The sequence below is a fragment of the Primulina eburnea genome, chromosome 9 (assembly GCF_022965805.1).
Source record: "Primulina eburnea isolate SZY01 chromosome 9, ASM2296580v1, whole genome shotgun sequence".
Classification (NCBI taxonomy): domain Eukaryota; kingdom Viridiplantae; phylum Streptophyta; class Magnoliopsida; order Lamiales; family Gesneriaceae; genus Primulina; species Primulina eburnea.
Genome location: NC_133109.1, coordinates 33,857,252 through 33,880,337, shown reverse-complemented (window position 1 = coordinate 33,880,337; position 23,086 = coordinate 33,857,252). Strand labels below are relative to the sequence as shown.

At 36.0% G+C, this 23,086-nt stretch overlaps 4 protein-coding genes and 1 non-coding gene across 5 annotated transcripts; 4 read left to right on the top strand and 1 right to left on the bottom strand.

The window, feature by feature from the left end:
- Positions 1–693: 693 nt before the first annotated feature.
- LOC140841931 (7-deoxyloganetin glucosyltransferase-like) lies at positions 694–2,506 on the bottom strand. The gene is made up of 2 exons (XM_073209670.1): positions 1,898–2,506; positions 694–1,820 (listed from the first exon to the last, which is right to left on the bottom strand). The coding sequence occupies exons 1-2, from the start codon at positions 2,403–2,405 to the stop codon at positions 892–894; spliced, it is 1,437 nt and encodes a 478-aa protein (XP_073065771.1). The 5' UTR covers positions 2,406–2,506; the 3' UTR covers positions 694–891.
- A 4,801-nt stretch (positions 2,507–7,307) lies between these two features.
- LOC140841932 (protein EXORDIUM-like 2) lies at positions 7,308–8,414 on the top strand. The gene is given in 2 exon segments (XM_073209671.1): positions 7,308–7,953; positions 7,955–8,414. Coding segments are annotated over 2 exon segments (903 nt in total). The 5' UTR covers positions 7,308–7,341; the 3' UTR covers positions 8,246–8,414.
- A 3,298-nt stretch (positions 8,415–11,712) lies between these two features.
- LOC140841929 (probable DNA helicase MCM9) lies at positions 11,713–19,824 on the top strand. The gene is given in 21 exon segments (XM_073209669.1): positions 11,713–11,885; positions 12,195–12,297; positions 12,799–12,898; positions 13,003–13,141; positions 13,406–13,472; positions 14,079–14,244; positions 15,445–15,544; positions 16,218–16,315; positions 16,436–16,501; positions 16,665–16,757; positions 16,976–17,092; positions 17,251–17,323; positions 17,660–17,678; positions 17,680–17,727; positions 17,983–18,064; positions 18,179–18,300; positions 18,396–18,466; positions 18,886–18,995; positions 19,078–19,125; positions 19,200–19,352; positions 19,494–19,824. Coding segments are annotated over 21 exon segments (1,977 nt in total). The 5' UTR covers positions 11,713–11,763; the 3' UTR covers positions 19,574–19,824.
- A 1,033-nt stretch (positions 19,825–20,857) lies between these two features.
- Positions 20,858–20,941, top strand: TRNAL-CAA (transfer RNA leucine (anticodon CAA)). The gene has a single exon. It is a non-coding gene; the product is annotated as a tRNA-Leu (tRNA).
- On the top strand, positions 20,901–22,501 carry LOC140840625 (pentatricopeptide repeat-containing protein At5g09450, mitochondrial-like). The gene is made up of 2 exons (XM_073207806.1): positions 20,901–21,107; positions 21,177–22,501. The coding sequence occupies exon 2, from the start codon at positions 21,199–21,201 to the stop codon at positions 22,090–22,092; it is 894 nt and encodes a 297-aa protein (XP_073063907.1). The 5' UTR covers positions 20,901–21,107; positions 21,177–21,198; the 3' UTR covers positions 22,093–22,501.
- Positions 22,502–23,086: the final 585 nt, after the last annotated feature.

The window sequence follows — 23,086 nt, the reverse complement described above, 5'->3', positions numbered from 1 at the left end:
GTGTCCAGCCACCTGTCTCGGACGATCCGAACCCTTGCTCGGACGATCCGAATTCTGCATGTCTGCCACGGGTCCAGCCACCTGGCTCGGACGATCCGAACCATGATCGGACGATCCGAACCCGGTTCGGTCCTTCCGATCCCACCAAAAATAATTAATCCAATAATTAACTCAAATTAAGAATCGGGATACTACATAGACTCATCAATTGGCGAGGAAAGCGATCCGAGATGGAGACCACTTTTCCAGCCATATCTTATTTACGTTTACTTTCAAGATTTTTATTTTGATGTGACGACGAGATATTTATATATAGCACGTTTGATATTTATGACTAAATAAAAATATTATAATTTCATTTTTAAAAATCTAATAAAATATTAAATTTTGTTTATGTTTGACTGTCAGGATTTAATTGCCTCACATGGCGTTCTCCAATCATGTCTGAGTATGGCCTATGTGACTATCTCTATATAAACAAATTATTTATATATTCAAAGCATAAATTTTTATATTATCTTAATCCGTATGGTTCATTTATTTATATAAAAAACTTGAAAATAATAACTTTTTTTTAATGTTTTAATTGATTTTAAAACCGATCCAAACACGTAAATTGGTTTAGCTTTAGAGTATGAACAAAATCCTAGATAATGTCATTTTGAGAGGAAAAAAAAGGTGTACACAAAAGGCTTGAACATTAATTTAAATACATCTTTTATTATAATTTCAAATAATCACATGCACGATACACAAAAAGGCTTGAAAATTAATTAAAATAAATCATTACATATAATTTCTTTAATTATTCTATGAATTTCATATAATTTATTTATTTTCTACATCATCTTTGAAGAGTGGGAAAACACGATTTTAAGCTCCCTACACAAGTTACTGAGAAAGCGCTTCTTTAATCAACTTGTCCAGATTCAAATAGGAAGAGCCTTCCGGTGAGGTTGCCTCCTCTGCTTTTCTCTTCCAATCCAACGCTTTCTCCTTCATCTTCTTCCCCTTCTCACCGCCCACCAGCTCTCTCACTAGCCACTCCACTTCATCTCTCTTCACCTTGTTATCGATCTCCATCCCTATTCCCCATTCCTCGCAGCTGTACCTGCAGTTTGTTTGCTGCTCGGCGAAAAATGGCCAGCAGATCATCGGCACTCCGTACGAAACGCTTTCGATGGTGGAATTCCAGCCACTGTGAGTCAAAAACCCCCCGATTGAGGGGTGTTTCAGCACCTTCTCTTGGGGGCACCAGCTGATTACCAAGCTTCTATCTTCTGTCTCCGTGGTGAACTCTGGCGGCAGAATGGCGGTGTCTCCTGCGACTATATCCGGGCGGATAACCCACAGAAACGGCTTCTTGCTATTCGCGAGCCCCCATGCGAATTCGCTCAGCTGTTCAGCTGTCATTACTGTTATGCTTCCGAAATTTATGTAAACTACCGATTCGGGTTCTTTGGAATCCAGCCATTTGATGCAGTCCAAGTCTTCTTTCCATAAACTTGAGCTCAAGAGATTTAGTCTTTCGTCGTGAATGTGATTCATCATCAGATGTAAAGGGCCGATGGAGTACATATTTGTCTTGTACATGCGGCGGAGTGCTGTGAGAACGTTTGCTTCTAAGGCTTCGAACGTGTTTAAGATCACTGCTTTGGCTTTTGGGATGGCTTGAAGTTCTTGGAATAAGAAATTAAGCATGATGTCTTTTGGATCGGTTGTTCTGATGAAGGACGGGAAGTCTCTCAATCGGAAGTTTTCTGCCGCCGGAAACCAGTCGATTACTGTTTCCATGTAGCCGTTAGTTAGTTGCTCCACATCTGGAAATCGAACGCACATGAGTAATTTAGTAACCGAAAATATATAAAGTTCAAATCTTTGATAAACCGCAAATTACCTTTGAAGGGTACATATCCTTTCTCCACGAGTTGCGGATACTGAGAATACGCTAACAAACCACAAGCACTAGTGGTCCACAACATCACCTCCGGCAACCCGAACCTCTCCGCCGCCTTCATGGTGAAGCTCATAACCCCGTCGGAGACTATAACACTTACCGGCGTCCCTTCTCTGTTGAGCTCCGAGAGCAGGTTGCAGAAGGGTTCCAGACAAGTAGTCGAGGTGGACACGCACAAGGACGGGATGTCCTGAGTGGATTCAGCATCGGAATGCGGGAGACCGTCTGGGATAGTAGCGAACTGGAATCCCGGCAGGCCGTCCAGCGCGGCGGGGCCTCCTGATTTAAGAAGGCGGCGGTGGTTGTACTCCGTGTTGACGAAGGTGATACGGAAGCCTTTGTGATAGAGGAGCTTGGCCAACTTGAGCATGGGGTTGATGTGTCCCTGTGCTGGGTACGGTATGCACACGGCATGGCCTCTGCTTTCATCTCCCACCATTGAACCCATTCTAGCTTTCTAAGTAGTATTAATATTTGATCAGATTGATGGTGGAGGCCTTTCTTATTTATACTAGTGCTAGACGCATGCACCGTACGATTGTATTCGGTAAATCTTGGTTTTTGGAAATTCTACTTTTGAAACTTATAAACGACAACGTTGAATAAAAAATAACTATGATTTTGTTTGTCTGAATTTAAACATGAGTTGGTGGTGTGATGTGTTTGAACTTGTCAGAATTTTAAAAAACAGATACAGTCCAATTTGGACACTGATTTATCTAACAACTGTTGTGATGAAGCAATGGCGGTGGGAAAATGCCGTCCAAGATTAAGAATTTTGATTTTATTAGGTTTGATCTTTTACTTTTGTTGTAATATATAATAAGACAAATTAATAATGTGGCTACCGCAATTTTGGAAAATCGACTCTGGAAATTCCACTTCATTTGACCAACACATGTTTTGGATATTTCCGGGATGATCTCTTTTAATAAAATAGTTCTTTTTAGAGCAATAATAATGTATGTATATTAAGTACATGTTTTATTTTTGTGGAAACATGATTTAATCCGCATAATTTTTTTTTAAAAAAAGAAGCTTTTTTTATTTAAATTGATTTGATCAATAGTACGGCAACATATTCTTAGGTAGTCAAGTTGTACGCCTAGGAGTAATAATGATATCAATAATTTGCAAATTATTACTTATTTGACACATGGAATCTTATAAATATGACTAACTATTTTTGGCACGTGGATATATTAAATTTAATAAAAATAAAATCTTATTTTTAAAATAAAGTCTATTTTTGTCCATGTTTCTTTATCTATTATTTTGTGACGTTTTCTTTCCGTCATTATAATATGAATAAGTATTATTATATTTCTTTGAAATTTTAAATATTAAAAATTAATCTGGTATTTAAGAAATCGGGGAAAAAAATCCTAATATTGATATGCGTGTCTTAATTCGTTTTTATTCATTTCGAACGTCCATTACTTTAACGATAAAAGAAACCATTCAAATTTTGATATTTAAGAATGCTATATGTTTTACGTAATTTAAACGTAACAATTTGTTATACGCAGTTTTATATGACGAATACAAGAAATTAAAACACACGGCGAACAACCAAAGAAGACGTTAGACCACAGCAAATTGCTTGTTGATAAGAGATTGAGCTCCTTTCCACGACTCTCGATCTTTATGACTCACTTGCTGGTATAATTTCTTTTAGGAGCCCAACACCCTGCACCACCATACATGGCCATGCTCTCCATATCACCTGTAGTCGTCGCGTTCGGAACCGTGCCGGCAAAACGTCGAACCTCTTTTACCTAATAAACACGAGGGGAGGTATCGGTACACTACTCATTGTGAATTTAAAGGGTAAATGAAGGACATAAGAACAAGAGTTAATATTGGTTAAACGAACACTGGAAACTCTATGCTGAGACGAAAAGACAATACCCAATCGGGGTCTCGAAGGAAACCGAGGCAACCCGAATTAGCAACTGCGGCAACAAGCTCCGGGCCCGAAATATCTCCAACCCATGTCCGACATCAAGAATTAGTCTACACTAAACAAAGCGAGACTGAAATTGAACCATTTAAGATTTGATGGGCTAATTTCAGATACTCGATGGGTTGGCCCAATAGTGCAACAAGGCCCTTTCTTCTTTTTTTAAAAATAAAGATTCGCACTTGATGGGTTGGCCCAATAGTACAATCTTCACCCCTGCTTGATGAGCTCGAAGCACAAGATCTCGCAAAAATTCAAATTTTAGTAAATATCCAAAATATACTCAGAATAATTCAAAATTTAAAAAATAGATGATATTTGTGTATGATATAAATATCTAATTCTCCAATAAATATAAAAATTCATGATGAAAACCAAAAACATATAATTTTATTCTAGAGATGGCAGTGGGGCGGGGGCGAGTTTGCCATCCCCATCCCTATCCCCGAATTTCATCCCAACCTTATCTCCGTCCTGATATCCGCTTTTTCGGGTTCGAAGAATCTCCAAACTCGAAACTTTGGGGATCAACTTCTCATCTCCGTCCTCATCTCCGTTTCAAAAATATGAATATGGCAAGACGACGACGGATTCAGAGATTTTCTCAAACCAAAACTTATTATTATCTATTAGTATTAGTGATAATATTATATTAATATTTAAAAAATATTATTATTATTATTGTTGTTGTTATTATATTATTCTTACTAGTAATACTATTATTTTATTATTGATATTATTTTTGAAACGGATTCGGAGACGTGGATAGTAATTTCATATCCGTCCGAACTACATCGCAGATTTAAAAAAAATCCTCGAACCCATATCCAAACCCGAAAAAACCGGGGATCCCCATCTCCGTTTCGGATTTTCTCTGTGGGACTCCAAACTCGTGGGTAAAATTATTATCCCTATTTTATTCAAACCCGAAGATTGTCATCCATGTCAAAATCAAATCAATCGACGTTCATACACTGATGACAAATAGAAATTTTGAATACATACAAAAAAAAATAATCCACATTCATACACATTTGACTGTTCCCACCCCTACACTAACTCCACAGCTGTCTCCCAAGATAAAGATACAAACTTTGACTTTGATGTTCACATTTTCCAGGAGGGCCGATATTAGATTCTTTCATGAAAAGGATGTGTATAATAAAGTTGAAATATTTTCTTATTTAAAAGTATCCAAATATTTTTTTAAATTAAAAATATATAAAAATCATTAAAAAAAATCAATGTTTTGTGATTTTAGATTTTTCACTTAAACCTAGGAAAAACTATAAATAAGGTTAATTGATATTCATGTATTCGATTATTGATATTTGTTAACTTTTTTTTACAATAAAAACATGGGAATTAATATTTTTACATGATTCGATATTGGACAATAACATAGCTTGAGTTCATCTTCATATGATATGTTGAGAACAATAATTGTCCTTACTTGGTAAAGCGATTGAATTATTTGAACCATGATGCTTGAGCTGCTGGGCAGTTTAAAAGATTTGAGTTGTACTATTACCACCAACTATAACTTTTGATAAAACGACAAGTGTTCGATCCTACACGATATTCTATAAATAATTTTTATTTTTGGTTGGGTGAATTGATTGATTTGGTCAAACTAGGCCGACACAAATCGATACTGTGGCGAATAAACAAAGCAAGTGGCTACCTATTTCTAATGAGGCTAAGTTTCATCTTTTTATTAGGATATAAAAAACAAAAATACTGAAACTTTATTGAGTAAATTATTATTATAATTTTTTAATCAATATTTTACTTACACACATTAAAAATAATATTAAAGATTTTTCCCAAAGACATCGATTTTTTTAAAAAATAAAATAAATTTTATTTTTTAATGACTTAACTACAAAAACTAGCTCAATGAAAAATGATTGTCTAAATCAATATATACAACTACCATTGATTTTATCCATATAGAACTTATAATTGGATGATATTTTTCTTCTTTTGTGTCTTCGCGCGCGGGGGTTTTAATATTAAATTTCGAACCTGATACATCATCCAAAAATTTGAGACCTTGACGTTGTCTTCCACTTCTATCAGATTAAATAATGTGTAGGATTCAATCCAACCATCTACAATATGCTAAACAAAATGCAAATTGCAATATAATTATCATGTTAATCTTGATTGCATGGTCCACGTCCTTGATTAGAAATAACATTAAAAGACAAATTTGTCCCTCTTGGTAGTTTACATGCCTAAACATAGCATTAACACGTCGAGGTGGAGGCAATTAATTATTTGCAGAGAAAAGTAGATATCCAAACTTTGTTACTATAAAATCATACGTATTTTGTTTTCCAATAAATAAATGTCATACTTAATTTCTCTGCAATTTAATTAGCCTGAAAACTCATTATTTTTTTATTAAAAAAATTGTATTTATGGAGAGCAGCAGATCAAGTACTATAATAGTGTACTTATAAGTTTCTTACATATAAATGAATTACCTCAATTATCGAACGTTTAAAATTAAATATCCTCAAATTCAAAGTCTTTAATTATACAACAAAATCGATTACGAGTCTCGGCCGAATTCGGAATTCGGACATTTTTTCCCACCCCACGAATAAAATCAATTTATTTGTACAATAAATACGATTTATTGCTGAAAAAAAGGTAAAGAAATGATTTTACTTTCATTTAACTTCTCATAATATTTATTAATCTCTATATCAAAATCACAAACCATCTTTACTTCATAGATATCTAAAATAAATTAAAATTATACCCAAAAAAATATTTCAATAGTGATAAAATTAATTTAATGTATATCAGTGGCTTCCTACGAAAGGCAACAATAAACCTAATTTTTTTAAAAAATTAATAATATTTGGTGGGGACCACTTCACAAATTGCCTCGAGGTACGCAACAAGCCTCTAGCTTCGCCTTTTTGGGGCCTTCGGGGGAATTACCAACCAATTTAGTATTTTTAATTTAATTATTTTCATGCCCAAATTTTTTATTTTTTAAAAAAAATAACCACTTTTGTATTTTGAAATTTTATTTAACTCCGTAAAATAAATGTTCAAAATTAAATAATTATAAAAATGCATCAAACTAAAAATAAATAATTTCAAAAAATAGACTATCACACATATAAAAGACTTGGGATACAATACACAACACGCACAGGATACGGCGACGGAGGTCAAAATCCGCCATTAATTAGATCACCAACGTTGACTCGCTACCTCATCTCCCATCCTGGCAACAGCCCCCCTAAAGCCAATCAAATATATCCACGTGGCAGAGCGTAAATTGAGTCCAACACCTTACAGCTGTCCCCCTTCTGTCTCACTCCTGGCTTTCCAGGTATAAATACCTACTCGTTTTTCCAATCTAGAACAAGATTGTTCCGGGCGAAAAAAATTAAATATGGCTTCCAATTACCGCTTTGCTACTGGCGTCTCCGCCGTGTTGTTTTTCTTTCTTTTTGCATCCTATTCCATGGCGGCGCTGGTACAGGAGGCGCCGCTTGTGTTGCAATATCATAAGGGGCCTTTGCTGAAAGGTACTGTAACTGTTAATCTCGTTTGGTATGGGAAATTCTCGCCTGTCCAACGATCGATTATCGTCGATTTTCTTCAATCCCTCGATGCCGCGACCGCTGTTCAGCCGTCCGTTTCTTCTTGGTGGAAGACCACGGAGAAGTACAAGAACGGTGGTGACAACACCATCGTCGTCGGGAAGCAGATCCTCGAGGAGAACTATCCTCTGGGAAAGTCCCTTACGAATTCACAGATCGTCAACTTAGCTGCCAGAGGTGGGTATGGTAACGGAGTGGTGAACGTGGTGCTCACGGCGGCGGACGTAACCGTCGAAGGCTTCTGCATGAGCAGGTGCGGAACACACGGGTCGACACGTGGCGCGACCCGGTTCGCGTACGCTTGGGTGGGTAACTCGGCCACTCAGTGCCCGGGGTACTGCGCGTGGCCGTTCCACCAGCCGGTGTACGGCCCTCAAACGCCGCCGCTCGTGGCACCGAACTGGGGACATCGGAGCCGATGGGATGGTTATTAACCTGGCCACAGTATTGGCGGGCACGGTCACGAACCCGTTCAATAACGGGTATTTCCAGGGCCCTCCCACCGCGCCGCTGGAAGCGGTAACTGCTTGCACGGGGGTATTCGGTTCTGGCGCGTACCCGGGATACGCAGGCACTGTGTTGACGGATAAAACAAGCGGGGCCAGCTATAACGCGCATGGGGTGAAGGGTAGGAAGTACTTGTTGCCGGCGATGTGGGACCCTAAGACGTCGAGATGCTCCACGTTGGTCTGAGGAATCGGGACAGTACCAGATTTGTCGTATATTTTGTGTGAAAATTTTGTATTTTTGTTACCAAGAGAATGTTAAGAAAATGAAATACCATAGAAAATAGAGTGATTTGTTATTTACGCGGATATGTCGTCTCTTCTGTATTTATGAAGATAATTTTACATTCTTGTTATTTTATATATTTTTAAATATAATCACATCACAGACACAAAATTATATAAACTCCGATCAAAGGGATAGTCTTTCGGGTCAGACCCTTCCGACGAACTAGACCAAAGGCTCTCTTAAATTTTTTGTTGTATCGACTCATCTGGTTAGTTGTCTGATATTTTCTCTGTGAATATTTAAATATTGGTCCGGAGGAAGTACTTTTAAAAGGCAAGCAGTGTTGGGTCCTTGGGAGACCATTTTGTCGGCCTTTGGTGGGTGAGATTCTTCCTTATCGCTTACGAGACCGATTCTATTTACTTATGTATCCATGCTATTGATTTATTAAAAGTTCTCATAATATATATATATATATATTATTGCTTAGTAAGGACAGCAGTTAATTATCTGATAAATATTCAATCTATTTTTTAAAAAATGCATGTATTGTTTTCATATAGATTACCAATAATTGGTGGTGTCAATAAATAATTCGCACGGAAATCGAGAGTTTGGATAGTTATTTTTGGAGTTATAAATTAAAAATACGTCCCAATTATTTGAGCTACTTTCAATTCAAATATGAACGTCTCAGCCAATAAAAATTATTTTCACTATTTTCGAAACAAGTACAAAAAACAAATTTGTGGTGGGGCTTTCATTATTGAGTGATAATAAAAGTTGTATATACAGTTTTCAGTCGATCAAAGACTTGATTGTTTAGTTAGTATCCACGGTGATCCGACTTCGAAAAAGGTGAAGATTTCTGTTGGGATGTAACTAAAGTCCCACATTAGAAGATTTAGAGAAAGATTATGGGTGATATGAGGCTTTTTGGATGATTCTAAAAGTAAAACCATGAGGGTTAAATCTCAAAGTGGACACACATGATGTATGCTATATATATAGAAGGTGTGCATACTAGAGGGGGAAAAGGTCAAATATTTCAAAGCAAATCCACAACATACACTAAGCAACATGAGTAGTAGTATCACCGAAAGCTTCATCTCTTTAAACGGGAAGAAAGAACGAAAAACATTTGATGGTCGAGAACATATCCCTAGAGGACGGACTTTTGAGCATGTAAGGAAGGCTCAGAAGTAAGGGCTCTACCAATATCCGTAAGGAGATTAAAGAAATATACGTTGATAGTTTTGCCAAAAGAACAAAGAGCATAAATTGGAGGAAATTACAGAAACAGTTAAGATGTCAGATTAAAAGATCAGATGCAAGAAAGAATGGCTCTACCCATATCAGTAAGGAGAACGAACATAAGGAGCAGCCATGAATGGTGTCCTAGGTTGAAACCCCGTGTAAGGGTTGGAAAGTCAGGAGTGGAATTGCTTCATGCCAGGAACATTGGTCCTCTTGGCTGATACCTGAAACAATATCAAAATACTTCAAGAACGAAAAATGGATAACATATCAATCAAGAAATGATAGTGAAAGTTCTGTTTCCACAGTGTATGTGTGAGTTGAGGGTGAGTGTTGTGTGTTACAGAATATAGGTGTTGTGCGTAGGTGTTGCAACACTCACGACAACATGCAGCGGAAGTTTCAGTTTAAGAAGTTAACACACAACTTGAATTATAATAAAAATAAGAGAGACGAGATATGAATTATGTACAAGTATAAAATACTTGTGCGGTGCCTCAGGGACAAAATAATTCACTAGAAAACTTGTAAGTTTACAAAAACCAATACTAGTGAAAGAATAAAACAACTCCCTTATTAAGGCGAGTAACAAATTGCATCCTAAACCTCTAACAAACCGTATAACCAATATACAAGGGATGCATCAACCGAGAAGTAAAAAGTCTTCAAAAATTCAACACACTAATCATCACAATGATTAGGTGTTGTCGTCATCGGATGTAAGCACTTCTCAGCAACACTTAAACAATAGTACGAGATAGCTTCGATCTCCAAACTCCTCGAACTCCTTCGTCTCTCTACTCGTCGTCGCCTCCTTTTTTCTTCTTGTAGTCCTATTTAACTTAGACAAAAAGCAATTTCATTAGGAAACAAGCTCTTTAAACATAAGGATAATATCTAAAAGATATTGTGATATCATATCATAAAAATATTATAATATCATATCAAATATTCACTATTATTCACATGTCTAGAAAGGACAAAATATTAAAGATAAACATGAAAAGTATATCAAGGAATAAAATTCCTTTAAGATAGTAATACAATAATGTTTGGTGTTCAGTGATACTGCTTTACGAGCACATGCCGGACGTGGCCTGACTTTCGATAGTCGGCCATGAAGTTCGGATTCATCAAGACGTAGAGCTTGTTCAACTGTTTCTGATTTAAGAAACTCAGTATATACACATCCCTTCGGTTGCCCAAACTTGTTAGCTGAACAGTTACTCTAGCTATTCACAGGCCCACAAGATGAATGCTGCTGACCTTCCTCTGGACTACATGCATATAATCTACCTACAACATAATTTTCACCCCAAGGTTTAGCATCCAGAAAGGAAGGGGAAAGAGGAATCAACCTAAAACAACAATAGAACTCGTAAGGACTATGTATTGAACCCTGTTAAAGCTGAAGCAGGCTGTAAGGTGTACAAAGATGGGACAAATCCAGTCACACAACTGCTGTCGGGTTAAGAGGTAAGGAGTGAGACATTATTGTGCAATGCAAAAAAACTCAGAAGTGGTTGTACTTAGAGACTAACTTTCAGATCACTAAGCAGATCAACATCTCTATGGTGGCAGGAACATACGAAACAATTTGAAATCTGCACGTAATTCCATATATTGCAATAATCATACGTTGTTATAAGTAAAACACAGAAAGGAAAAATTAAAAGTTCCTGTCATAATGAGTTACTAATTCTAATACTGTAGTATTAGAACTCACAATTTGATCAGTCAATCCCAACCATTACATATTAGGGGCATTATTGTGAAACTAAACCATTATTATTTATTAAAAATTTATTATAATTTTCCAAAACATTTTTTTTACATGCTAATTTATATTCCACAAAAGTGCATAAAGAAAAAATGCATTATTCTAATTAGATTTTTAATTTCTAAAAAATACATAATTGTTGTGAAAAAATAACATCCAAATAAATAATAAAAAATGTCATCAACATAAAAAATCTAAAAAAAATAATATTTGAATTTCAATTCATATAAATAAATACAAATTTATTTTGAGATCGTCATAAAATTAATTTTATGATACGAATTTTGAATCCAACTTTTATTCATAAAAATATATATTTTATATTGACCTGTAAATTTATTTATTTAATTTTAAAGTAGTATAGGCTCGTAAACTCTCGTAAACAAATACCATTTCCCCCCGAACTCACTCCATCGCTTCCTTTGCCACCTGCGAACAAATGGAAGACGAAAGTGAGCGCAGCAAAGAAATGGCGGGATTCTTGATCGAGCATCACTTGGACCAGCTGAAATCCATCATTCTTTCATTTGATCACCGCCTTCACTACCCTCTCTACGTTGAGTAAGTTAAGCTCAACTCATTTTACCCCTCGAATATCATTTTTTATTACAACTAAGAACACGAAGGAACAGAGGGTGTGGAAATCTCCATTCAGAATGAATTTATGCTCTACGTCCCGTATTTACAGTACTTACCTATATAAAGGACTAATAAAGTTACTTGAGCTCAAGAAAATAACTTCCCAACTACTGACAAATCGCCAACTAAGTGTGAAAATTTTACTGCGCGAAAAAATCTATTTTTCTTTCACAAACAGGTTAATGAGTGTTGATATCTGTGAACCCATCAGTTAATTTATCTTTTGGGCAGTTATGCTGAGTTGATGGATGAAAATCCACCCCTAGCACATCTCGTTTTCTCGCAGCCCGCTAAATACTTGGCCCTTTTCGATGAATCTGCTATCTGGGCTCAGGTATATTCGCAGTCTTATGTCGGAAAATCTTTGTACTGGTTTGCGGAACTGAGAGTTTGAGATATTGACGAACATCCCCTAGTTATATTTGCAGCAACTGATCTAATATCTCTATATCAGTCGTTTCCTGAAATTGCAGTCAGTTGATATTTGATATTTATTGTTGGTTTGTTCTTCATTGTCTGATAACAATAGCGGAGACTAGAATATTTGACTTCATATTTTGAAAAAGGCCCCATATTCATTGAGTTTGAGATATCGACAAGCATTTTCATATTGTCTAGTTATTATTTCCTATTTACTCGAGCTTTTAAAGCTAGTGGTGTTCTAACACTCATAAATTCATATTCGAAGGTAGAATTGTAGTTGGCTTACTTCTCCTATATGCTCGGCTTTCAAACTTTTGAGGCTTGTGATGTTGTAACACACACAAATTATATTTACATAATGGGATGCCACATATGTTGTATTTTTACTTCATGTGTTATTTTAAACCTGTAGAGAGTAATTTTCGAGGATTTCCAGAAAATGGAAAATGCGAGTGTTAAGGATTTTGTACATGTTCGTATCAATGTCTCTGGTTCTCCTCTAGAATACCCTGGTCAGTTTCTGATTTTGTTTTTAGCATGTTATAAATTTATATTGAAAATATCTCCACCAGATGTTAATCTTTCATGCGTTTATTTTCTTTCTTGGCTTGTCTAGAAACTTTTCCTGGTATTGGACGTGTGAGAGTTAAGCACCAGGGGATTCTTCTTACTCTTGAAGGCACTGTAATTAGGTCCGGAGCAGTCAAGATGATTGAAGGAGAGAAGATTTTTGAGTGTCGAGTATGTAAACAAAGGTCTGATTTCGATACTTTCGCGATGCCTGATTTATTTAGACTATAATAGATCAAATTAATTGCTGACTCTCTTGAAACATTTCTGCCATCAATCTGTACATCTCAACTAGTTTTCTTTTGCGTGAGGCCTAAATTTGGTAAACTGGTTGGCCCGAACCGATGAGAGATTAATTACAAATGGCTTCACTTGTATCGATGAAAAATATTTCTTGAAAGCATTATTCTCAAGTGGATAGTTACTAAATTTAATGGGGTCTCTTGTAGATTCAAAGTTTATCCAGAGGTGGAAACGAGAAATTCCATACCCAGGCCGACATTTTGCCCCTCCCAGGTCCGTCATACACCCCATGAAATTGCACCTCACACATGCATTAGCTCAGAAAGCTGCAGAGATCCAGTATGTTATCTGCAGCTGGAGAACTGCTAGCTTTTGCGAGGTTACTATTGCTTGAAACAAGTCAAGTCTTCGTGTTTTGCAGTTTTCCTTCTTGATCGAACAAAGTATTATATGTTACAGGCTTACTTCTGTTTCTTTTGATTTATTTCCCTGTGTTCATCAATGTTCTCTGTTGGTGCTCGAGCTCGAGCTTAGCCGTTCTCCTCATGCTTTCAAGAGTTAGATAGTTACTAGGAGTCTTGTAGCAACATTATGAGATTATTTAAAATTACATTATTTTACTTTGTAATGATATGATTTGTGTATCAGAAGTTGAGAAATTTTATGTGATAACCTTCCTTGGACTGAGCTAGCAAGATGAAATATTTGAGCTCTTAAAGCTTGGGAGAGAGATTTAACTAATTAGAGTCGAGATTTAGCTTACTTTGAAACACTAACATCCTAGATCAACTTGATTGCTTCTTATTGAATATGAGTTCGCCAGCAATGTTGGTTTGGATATCTAAATATATCATAATATCATGATTTTGTTCCATGTAGAATTGTGAAAGCTCACGGTTTCAGACGGTAGAAGATAACAAGACATGTCATGATTATCAAGAAATTAAAATTCAAGAAAGCACACAGGTTTTAGGCGTTGGAGCCATCCCACGTACAATACCCATTATCCTGAAAAATGATCTTGTTGACACAGTTAAAGCTGGAGGTATGGGTTGTGACAAATACTCCTTCCTTAAGTTTTGTTTCTCCTAGGATATATTGTAGCATTTAACTATGCTATGCTTCAATTTGTTATTTATTGAGAAATACATGCACAACCCAGTTGCATGTACTATCCTTTTAGATAAAGGAAACTTTGTATTTACTGAGAAATACATGCACAACCCGTGTTTATGTATTATCCATTTGAGTTAGGAGTGAGACAAATACTATACGCTCACATGGATCTTCACCTGATTAATCAGAAGTGGGATAACATGTGGGCGCTGTAGACAGTACATGGCTGAGATATTAATGGGGAAATATGTTTCAAAATTCTGACAGTGTGCGACATGTGTGCGTTATACAAATATGTATTTGTCTGAAGTAGCAGCACATGGAAGAAAAGTAAAGGTTCACATGCACAAATTGAAGAACCTTAACTGTTTGGAAAGGTTTGCGGATGAGATCTTAAATGGGAGAAAATAGAAATAATTGAAAGTAGCTTTGTCCTTAAGGATGTAAAAATGCAGCAAGTTATAAGCCGATATGGATGCTGTGAGTGGTAATATGAATGTTATGTTTAAGACGATTGGCAGCTTTTGTATTCTGGATGGTATTGGCTTTCTGTATACTTGATTTATGGTGGCAATAGTAATTAGATCGTGTACCTGAAAGAGAAGGTAAGAAAAACATTGCAGCATATAAACAGAGAAAAGGAGAATGAAGAGAGGCATGATAGCCGGATAAATCACCTTGCGGAGATTGAAAGTCTTAATGATGATTGTCTCTATCGAGGTGGACTATAAGAGGGATCATATTCTAGATGGGAAATTGCCATTTCATAAAAAAATGGGATCATATTTGCAGAAATAAGAGCATGACAAGAAGAATAAAAGAAAACTTTATTCTGTTTATTTTTTCGTATCCAAGGCTATTGCAGAGAACACTTAAATAGCAAGCACCACAAAATCATTTCTAAATAAAACCCCAATAAGTTGGGAGAATATCTTTTCTTACTAAGCTTAATTTAAATCAAATAAAATATTATCCTAATTTATTCCATAAAATCAATTATGATTCTATCAAATCAACAATACTCACATTTGAGTACATGTATGTTTTCCTGCTTGTCCTTTCAAAACTATGATTTGACTTGAGGTCTACATTTCATTGTAGAATAATTACATATTGATTTCCATCTCAGATAATGTGACTGTCACTGGAGTTTTGACGGCAAAATGGTCATCAGACGTGAAAGATGTGCGATGTGACCTGGATCCTGTATTAATTGCTAATTATGTGAGGTAACTTGTTTGGCTCATCTTTTTTACTATTATCTTTGGGTTCAACTTTTACGAGATGTTTAACGTGGCTTCCATAGTTAGAGGAATGACTGACAAGCCCATCATGTGTGATGGTTCTTGTTTAGATGAACTCAATTTCCCCATACTATCTTACAATGTATCGTGAATTCAAAGCTAATATTAACGACCGTGTATTATCTTCTTGATTCAAGCCATTCTTTTACTGAACTTAAGGTACAAATTATGCTTCCAACTTTGACCTCTTGGAATAGTTTGATGCAGCTGTCCTAATTTGAATATAAAACTCAAGAGTTGTAGGTCTGAGCAGTTTTGGCAGCCAAGTTATTAGTTACTACCAAATTGTAAGAATATTAAGTGTCAAGTGGATGATTTTTTAGGTTCCTAATTTCCATTTCTTATGTAATGCAACAATGCCTCTGGTTTTCCCATTTATCATAAATATGTTGATAGAACTGTTATCATCTTCCTGTTGGCCCTTCCATTTAGATTCCCCATATTTAGCTACTAGCTTTTGGAATTGTAATCGGTGAAGGATACACATGCAATATTTTGTAGAATTATGCCCTTCTGTAATTCGTTATTATCGCATTGTCTTATCAGTTGGATCTGGCTTGGTCTGAAATCTTTTCAAATTTTTTACGTCCGTTGCTAGGAGAATGAATGAGCTGAAGTCAGATATTGATATCCCGGATGATGTTATTGCAAGATTCAGGCAGTTCTGGTCAGACTTCAGAGATACTCCATTAAAAGGTAATACTCAATGAAGATCAAGTAAAAATAGAATCACTTCAAACACTTAATGAAATTTTAATTGCTTTGTCTAGGTCTCTTTTTGACTGCATTCTCTTTATCCATTTCTAAATGGTTCAGGTAGGAATGCAGTCCTACGTGCCATCTGTCCCCAAGTTTTTGGACTCTTCACTGTGAAGCTTGCAGGTTTGTCTTGTTGATGGTTATTGTTGGAGGAGAGTTTAATTTTAAACTGAAAAGATATTTACTTACATGACCTTGGCAATTTAAGATGACCTTTATTCATCTTTCTCTACTAAGTATAACTCATTTTTAAAAAGTGTCAGCAATGATGTTTTCTCTTATATAGTTGCACTTACACTTATTGGAGGGGTTCAACATGCGGATGCTTCTGGAACTAAAGTCAGAGGGGAGTCTCATTTGCTTTTGGTTGGCGACCCTGGTAAAATTTAGAACTATAGTAAATGACATGCATCTGGGCAAACCCAACATGCCTTCCAAGCTTTTTGGTCATCATTCTAGTGTGAAACAAAGTTATGATGTCCTTTAGAACTTGTGTTGCCCCTCATTTAGTCTGAATTTGGAGTTGTGCTTGGATAGTCTCAGAGAAGTTTTTTTTTTTGGCAAACTTCCGTGTGTCTAATACATTTGATCAACTAGGCACCGGAAAGTCTCAGTTCTTGAAGTTTGCGGCTAAGTTGAGCAAACGATCTGTTATCACTACCGGGTTAGGAAGCACCAGTGCCGGACTGACTGTCACTGCTGTCAAGGATGGAGGTACCACGGGCATGTCTTCTGTTAAATTTCTCTTGGAGCTTTATTTGGGATTTTTACCAGTATGGAAGCAGACTAGGAAAATTTGAGAATATCAATAAATTAGTAATTTTTCTTCTTTACACAATTTTGTTGAAGCACATTTGAAAACTTATTTTCAGGGGAATGGATGCTAGAAGCCGGTGCCCTTGTATTGGCTGATGGAGGTCTTTGTTGCATAGATGAATTTGATAGGTACAACCTCTCATATTAAATTTATCTTCTTATAGATCCAAATGCTAGTGATTTCACGTAACTTGGGAAAGATTGTTGATGTTAGTAATTAGTACAAATGTGAAAAACAACAATTTCAAGTAATTAGATTTAAAGTTTCTAATGCCATTTCTGAAATTTCAATTTTAATGTTAGTATCTCCATTTAAACTGATTTCCACTGTTGACAATGTAACAAATTTCCTCTCTTTTTATTGGTTTGATTATATATCTATGCAGTATTTGTCACATTCTGTTGAATGTATTATGTTACACAAGGGAATCACACTCGATTTTCTCACTAACACTTATTTGCTAGTATGAGGGAACATGATAGGGACAACCATTCATGAAGCTATGGAGCAACAAACAATAAGTGTAGCCAAGGTATTTTTTAATCTCCTGGCTGCTGCAAATGGGTCTTGGATAATATGTTTTTGTGACATCAAAAAATTATTATTCTATTTATCTTGATATATTTTTTAAAACAATTCTTTTTCTAGTAGGTATTATTGCAGCAAGGGAACATTATGTCCCTCAGTGTTTCTCAAATTTAGCCTCTTTAAGGGAGGGAAAAATATTTTAGACCTTCACTAGCTTTATAATCTACACTTGTCTAAGCCAGAGAATTTAAATTACCAGGCTGGTCTTGTCACAACTCTCAGCACGAAGACAATTGTTTTCGGTGCAACAAATCCAAAGGGACAATATGATCCAGATCAATGTATCCTTCCTGTAAACCCTTGATATGATAATATAGAAGTCAGATAAACATAATGGTTTGTTCAAGTACTTTTGTCCTCCCAGTCACAAGATTTCAATCGTTAACGCATGCTAGCTCTGTCTGTCAACACCACCCTTTCTGGACCATTGCTCAGCAGATTCGATATAGTTTTAGTCCTCTTAGACACGAAGAATCCACAGTGGGATGAAGTTGTTTCATCTCATATTCTTTCTGAGGTAACATTTTCATGCAGTGGTCGATAATTTACCTATGCTTCAACATAGTATTAATTTGACGTATCTAAACTTTGCATGCTCTTCCATTGTCTCAGCATACGGAACCTAGTAAAGGTGACTGTGACCAAAACTTGTCAGAGATTTGGCCTCTCAACATGCTTAGGAGGTAATATTTATCGAAACCAATCAGCATTTTAAGGATCACACTGATATCGACCGTGTTGGTGCTTCCATTAGAATATAGTATCTAAATGTCATATACATCTTAAATGCATCTGCTAACATGTTGATTTACTGTATCGCTCATGCTCATACTATTGGATCGACAATGTTATTTTTTCACCGTACTTCTTTACATTTAGTGCTTTTTACTGATTGGTCATATCCAATTGCTGAATTCATATGATTGCATCTCAGTAATGAAAAAAAAAACATCTTGGGTATAAAAATAAGAACGCCTTTCATGTATCTTTATGATGTTTTGGGGGGTTCAAATGAACAATTTCCTTTGATGCAGCACTGTTGTTAAATTTATTCACACACGGAAGAATTATAACATGACAATGGAGCATAATTGATATCCAGGTACATACAATTTGTGAAGGGTTACTTTAGGCCAGTCCTTACTAAGGAGGCTGAAAAGGTTATATCTAGCTACTATCAACTTCAAAGAAGATCAGCCACTCAGAATGCAGGTTTTGCATGTGCTAAACTGGACACTTCAAGACATTTTCATTTCTATTTTGTTGAGGTTGTTTACCTGAAATAATATCACAGCGAGGACAACTATTCGCATGTTGGAAAGTTTGATACGACTCGCTCAGGGTACCATACTCAATCTAATAGATCTCTATTCCCAATCTGTGGTTCCATCTCTCTAACTTGTTAATTTGTTGAAGCGCATGCGAGATTGATGTTTAGAAATGAGGTTACTCGGCTGGATGCAATCACTGCCATCTTATGCGTTGAATCATCCATGACTACATCAGCTATTGTGGATAATGCTGGGAATGCATTGCACTCCAATTTCACAGAAAACCCTGATCAAGAATGTATCCTTTTGTCCTTCCAGATGGATTCTTAAAAGGACCGCACAAGATATAAAACTCCAGGAATGTCAAATACTGAATGTTGAATATTTGAACAGTGCCATTATGTATGAGGTAGTTTATTCTTGACTTGAAGTGCTACAGATGCGAAGCAAGAGACACTAATCCTCGAGAAGCTAAGCTGCCTCGACGAAATTCCTCACACAAAGATCGCAGTGGGTTGAAGTTGCAGAAGAAACATGAGGCTGGCTGGTTTTCCTGGATTTTGTGCAAATGGTGATCCTCAAATAACTTTATCTACTACTAGACTAAATTGACAAGTTCAACCGTTCTTCATCATACAACTTCTTAATCTAGAAAACATCTTCTTTTTTTTTTATAAATCAACACCAGTGGGTTGTTCCAATTCAATAAACATTTTTTTTCCATAAATTAGAGTCCAGATTACTTTGTTCGTGAATAGAGCTTTAGTATTTTAGTAATATAATAATAAATATATTTCGAGCTTTTATTTTCGAGTAGCTCGCGAACATATTCAAATATTTTGAGATGAATTCGAGCATTGATTCGACTAGAAGTTGAGCAAAAATATTGAATAATTTCGAGCTTTGGTAACTCCTGTTTGGAATTCTGGTGCTAGTTTATTGTGATTTTTGTGAGATTGAAACTGTAAATTAGGAACTGATGGAACACAGCCCAGTTTTGATAACTTGTGAACCCAAGGGTTTAAGCATATAGTAGTTATATGTATATTAACTTTGATCGTTTCAAATTCGAATTGCCTAACAGCAAAACTGTGTGAGATTCGAAGACCAAGAGGCTCCACTCCAGTAACATCAAACTCGAGATTCGATTAACTGACTGACGAATACTCATAGCATATAGACATGGCCTAAACATGATCGACTTGTCTTCTGATCCTCCACTTCCACTGTCTAAAATAGTGTTTCATCTCGAATTGGATTTAGTGGTTGGGATTGCCTTTGTGCATGGAACTTGCTGTTAGTATAATTTGCAAGAAACAAAAGGATCCCTACCTGCATTTCACCAGTTGCTCCATTTCTCATATTATGGCACTACACAGCATCCATCATCTTTGCTTGATCGCTTGTGCATAATCAAATTGTAGAAATATTCTGATTCAAATAATAATGGTGCATATTTATCTACATTATACTATACAAAGAAAGAGACTACTTGTGGGCTTATCAAATTTTTATTTGCTAAACTATCACATAGTTCAATTTTGTGAGAGATATATTCTAATTGAATCACCCATGAAAAATATTACTTTTTTTTTTTAAATATGTACATAGTTGGCTCGGCTAACAATAAAAATCCGTGAAACCGTCTCGAAACCTAATCTTTAAATATATCTATTTTTATATGACGTATTATTAATAATCATATTTTTTAAAAAATTCAAGGATTCAAGAATCAAACTTATCTTATTTGGTTGACTAATTTATATTATATAAATAAAATAAATTAGAGAATCTAACTGACAAGTCAGGATGGCCGAGTGGTCTAAGGCGCCAGACTCAAGTTCTGGTCCTCTAACGAGGGCGTGGGTTCAAATCCCACTTCTGACATTTTTCCCTTTGTTTTTTTCTCATACATTATTTTAAATTTTGTATCCATTTTTTCTTTATCGATTTTCGGTAAAAGCTTAAACCTTTGCTTGGTTGATGCCGAATATCGTTTGAATCGTGTGCTGTTAACTACGGCAGCTGCAATCTTATTCTCCACTCTTTCACGGTAAAACCTTCATTTGATTTACCGTCATCATGATTTATTTCTACTGAATTGGCTTAAATTTCTCTGTAGAAATGCACGTGGATGCAGGAGAATGTCCTTCAGACCCTTTTCTTCAAGCACCGAAGCTGTCATAATCCATGGAGAAAAAAACGCAGATGGTTGCGGGGAAGAAGAAAAAAAGGATGATTTGAGGAGTAGAATTTTCAGGGTTCGGCTCCCAAAGAGAAGTGCCACCTACGTTCTACAGAAATGGGTCAACGAAGGTCGCGAGATTACAGTTTCTGAACTCAGAAATATCTCCAGAGATCACAGCGCTAAAAGCATGACAGAGGAGGCAAATCTTTCCTTGAGTGCCATCACTCACAACGAACTAATGACTTTGTATATGTCAGTGGGACATTTTGAAAAGGTACCTCGGATTATAGAGGAAATGAAACGCCAGAACATTGAGCCTGATCTTTTCACCTACAATCTTTTGGTAAGTTCTTGTGCTGCATCTCTCAACATTGATGAGGTGAGTCTTGATCCAGGGTGTAACAAAAGTTGGCTTAGATACAGGAAACTTGCTGACATATACATCATATCTGGTCGTTTAACAAAATTGGATGCCAAGGCTGTGGTTGAAAGTGAAAAGGATATTACACAAAGAGAACTGATATCATATGATTTTTTACTCATTCTTCACGGTGGTTTGGGAAACAAAGATAAACTCGATCAAATTTGGAAATCATTCAGTATGACGAGGCAAAAGTTGACCGACAGAAACTATGTTTGTGTTCTTTCCTCATATCTGATTCTTGGACATCTGAAAGAGGTGGGTGAGATAATTGATCAGTGGAAGAAATCTTCAACTCCCTCATTCAATAGCTCCATGTGTAGTAAACTTCTCGAGGCATTTAAGGATGTCGGGTTGACAGAGGAGGCCAAAAGTTTTCAGAAGTTGCTTGGCGAAAAGGGGTGTGTTCTAATGGATGAAATTCAATGAGGGTCGTGGAAAATTCCCAGCTTCAAGTGGTTATTGAGCGTCATTTTAATAATGCTTGATATCCAAGAGGAATTATAACCTGGGATCTTGTGTTTCGAAGTCGTAGTTCATTCTTATTTATGTCGAATGGGACTTGTATGTTACAATCGTTTGCACCTGGAGTTGATGCCTTAGAGGTGGCAGGATCAAATCCATCAGTTTCAGTTTCAGTCATCAAATGGACTGGCTTGATTTTTTTGGACACAAAGAACAAACTCCAGTCCCTTCTCTTTTTGGCAAAGTACAATGTAGCAAAGACACATCACAGAAAGCACTTCGAGTTACCTTCTTGTAACTATTTGCCTACTTGAAGAGGATGCATTTTATCCCATCAAGTTGAATCTTGGATATATCATTATGATGAGATTTATAGACTCTTTCTATTTTTTTAATATAAAAAAAAATCTAAATCCCAAGATTTTAAAACTCTCGTATGAATAGTTGCTTTAATTTCTTCAACGTAATTTTCACAGTACCCCCATTGAATTAGGATCCCAAAATGTGGACCACTCATATTTTTGTCCTAAAAAAGAACTCAAACAACATTGATGCCCAAATTTGATTGGCCAAAGGCTCTAAAATCTGGGCCGTCAAATATTTTATGGTCATAAAAGGGTTATCTGATGGTGGTAGTCCTACTAATTGGAACTATGATTTGTGATGAATTATTATAGCAAAAATATCAGACATAATGAATGATGACTATTCTTCACATATAATCTGACCGCTTCTTTTAACATAATGACAAATAATTGAATTATCAAAATTTAATATTTAGAGAAAAAATAAAATAAAATTGAAAAAGTTATATTTTATGTGGATTTTTTACTATTTAATTCGTTCAAAAGATTTGAAAATTTTATATTAGCAATAAATGAGAGGACCCGGATAAGATCCATTTCAAATTAGACAAAAACTTGTGCGGTCTCACTGTCGTATTTTGTGAGACATATCT

Coding starts and splice junctions, on each gene's coding strand:
- LOC140840625 (XM_073207806.1), top strand. CDS start 21,199: ATGTCCTTCAGACCCTTTTCTTCAAGCACCGAAGCTGTCATAATCCAT.
- LOC140841931 (XM_073209670.1), bottom strand. CDS start 2,405: ATGGGTTCAATGGTGGGAGATGAAAGCAGAGGCCATGCCGTGTGCATA. Junction 1,821..1,897: donor AGGATATGTACCCTTCAAAG/GTAATTTGCGGT, acceptor TTCGATTTCCAG/ATGTGGAGCAACTAACTAAC.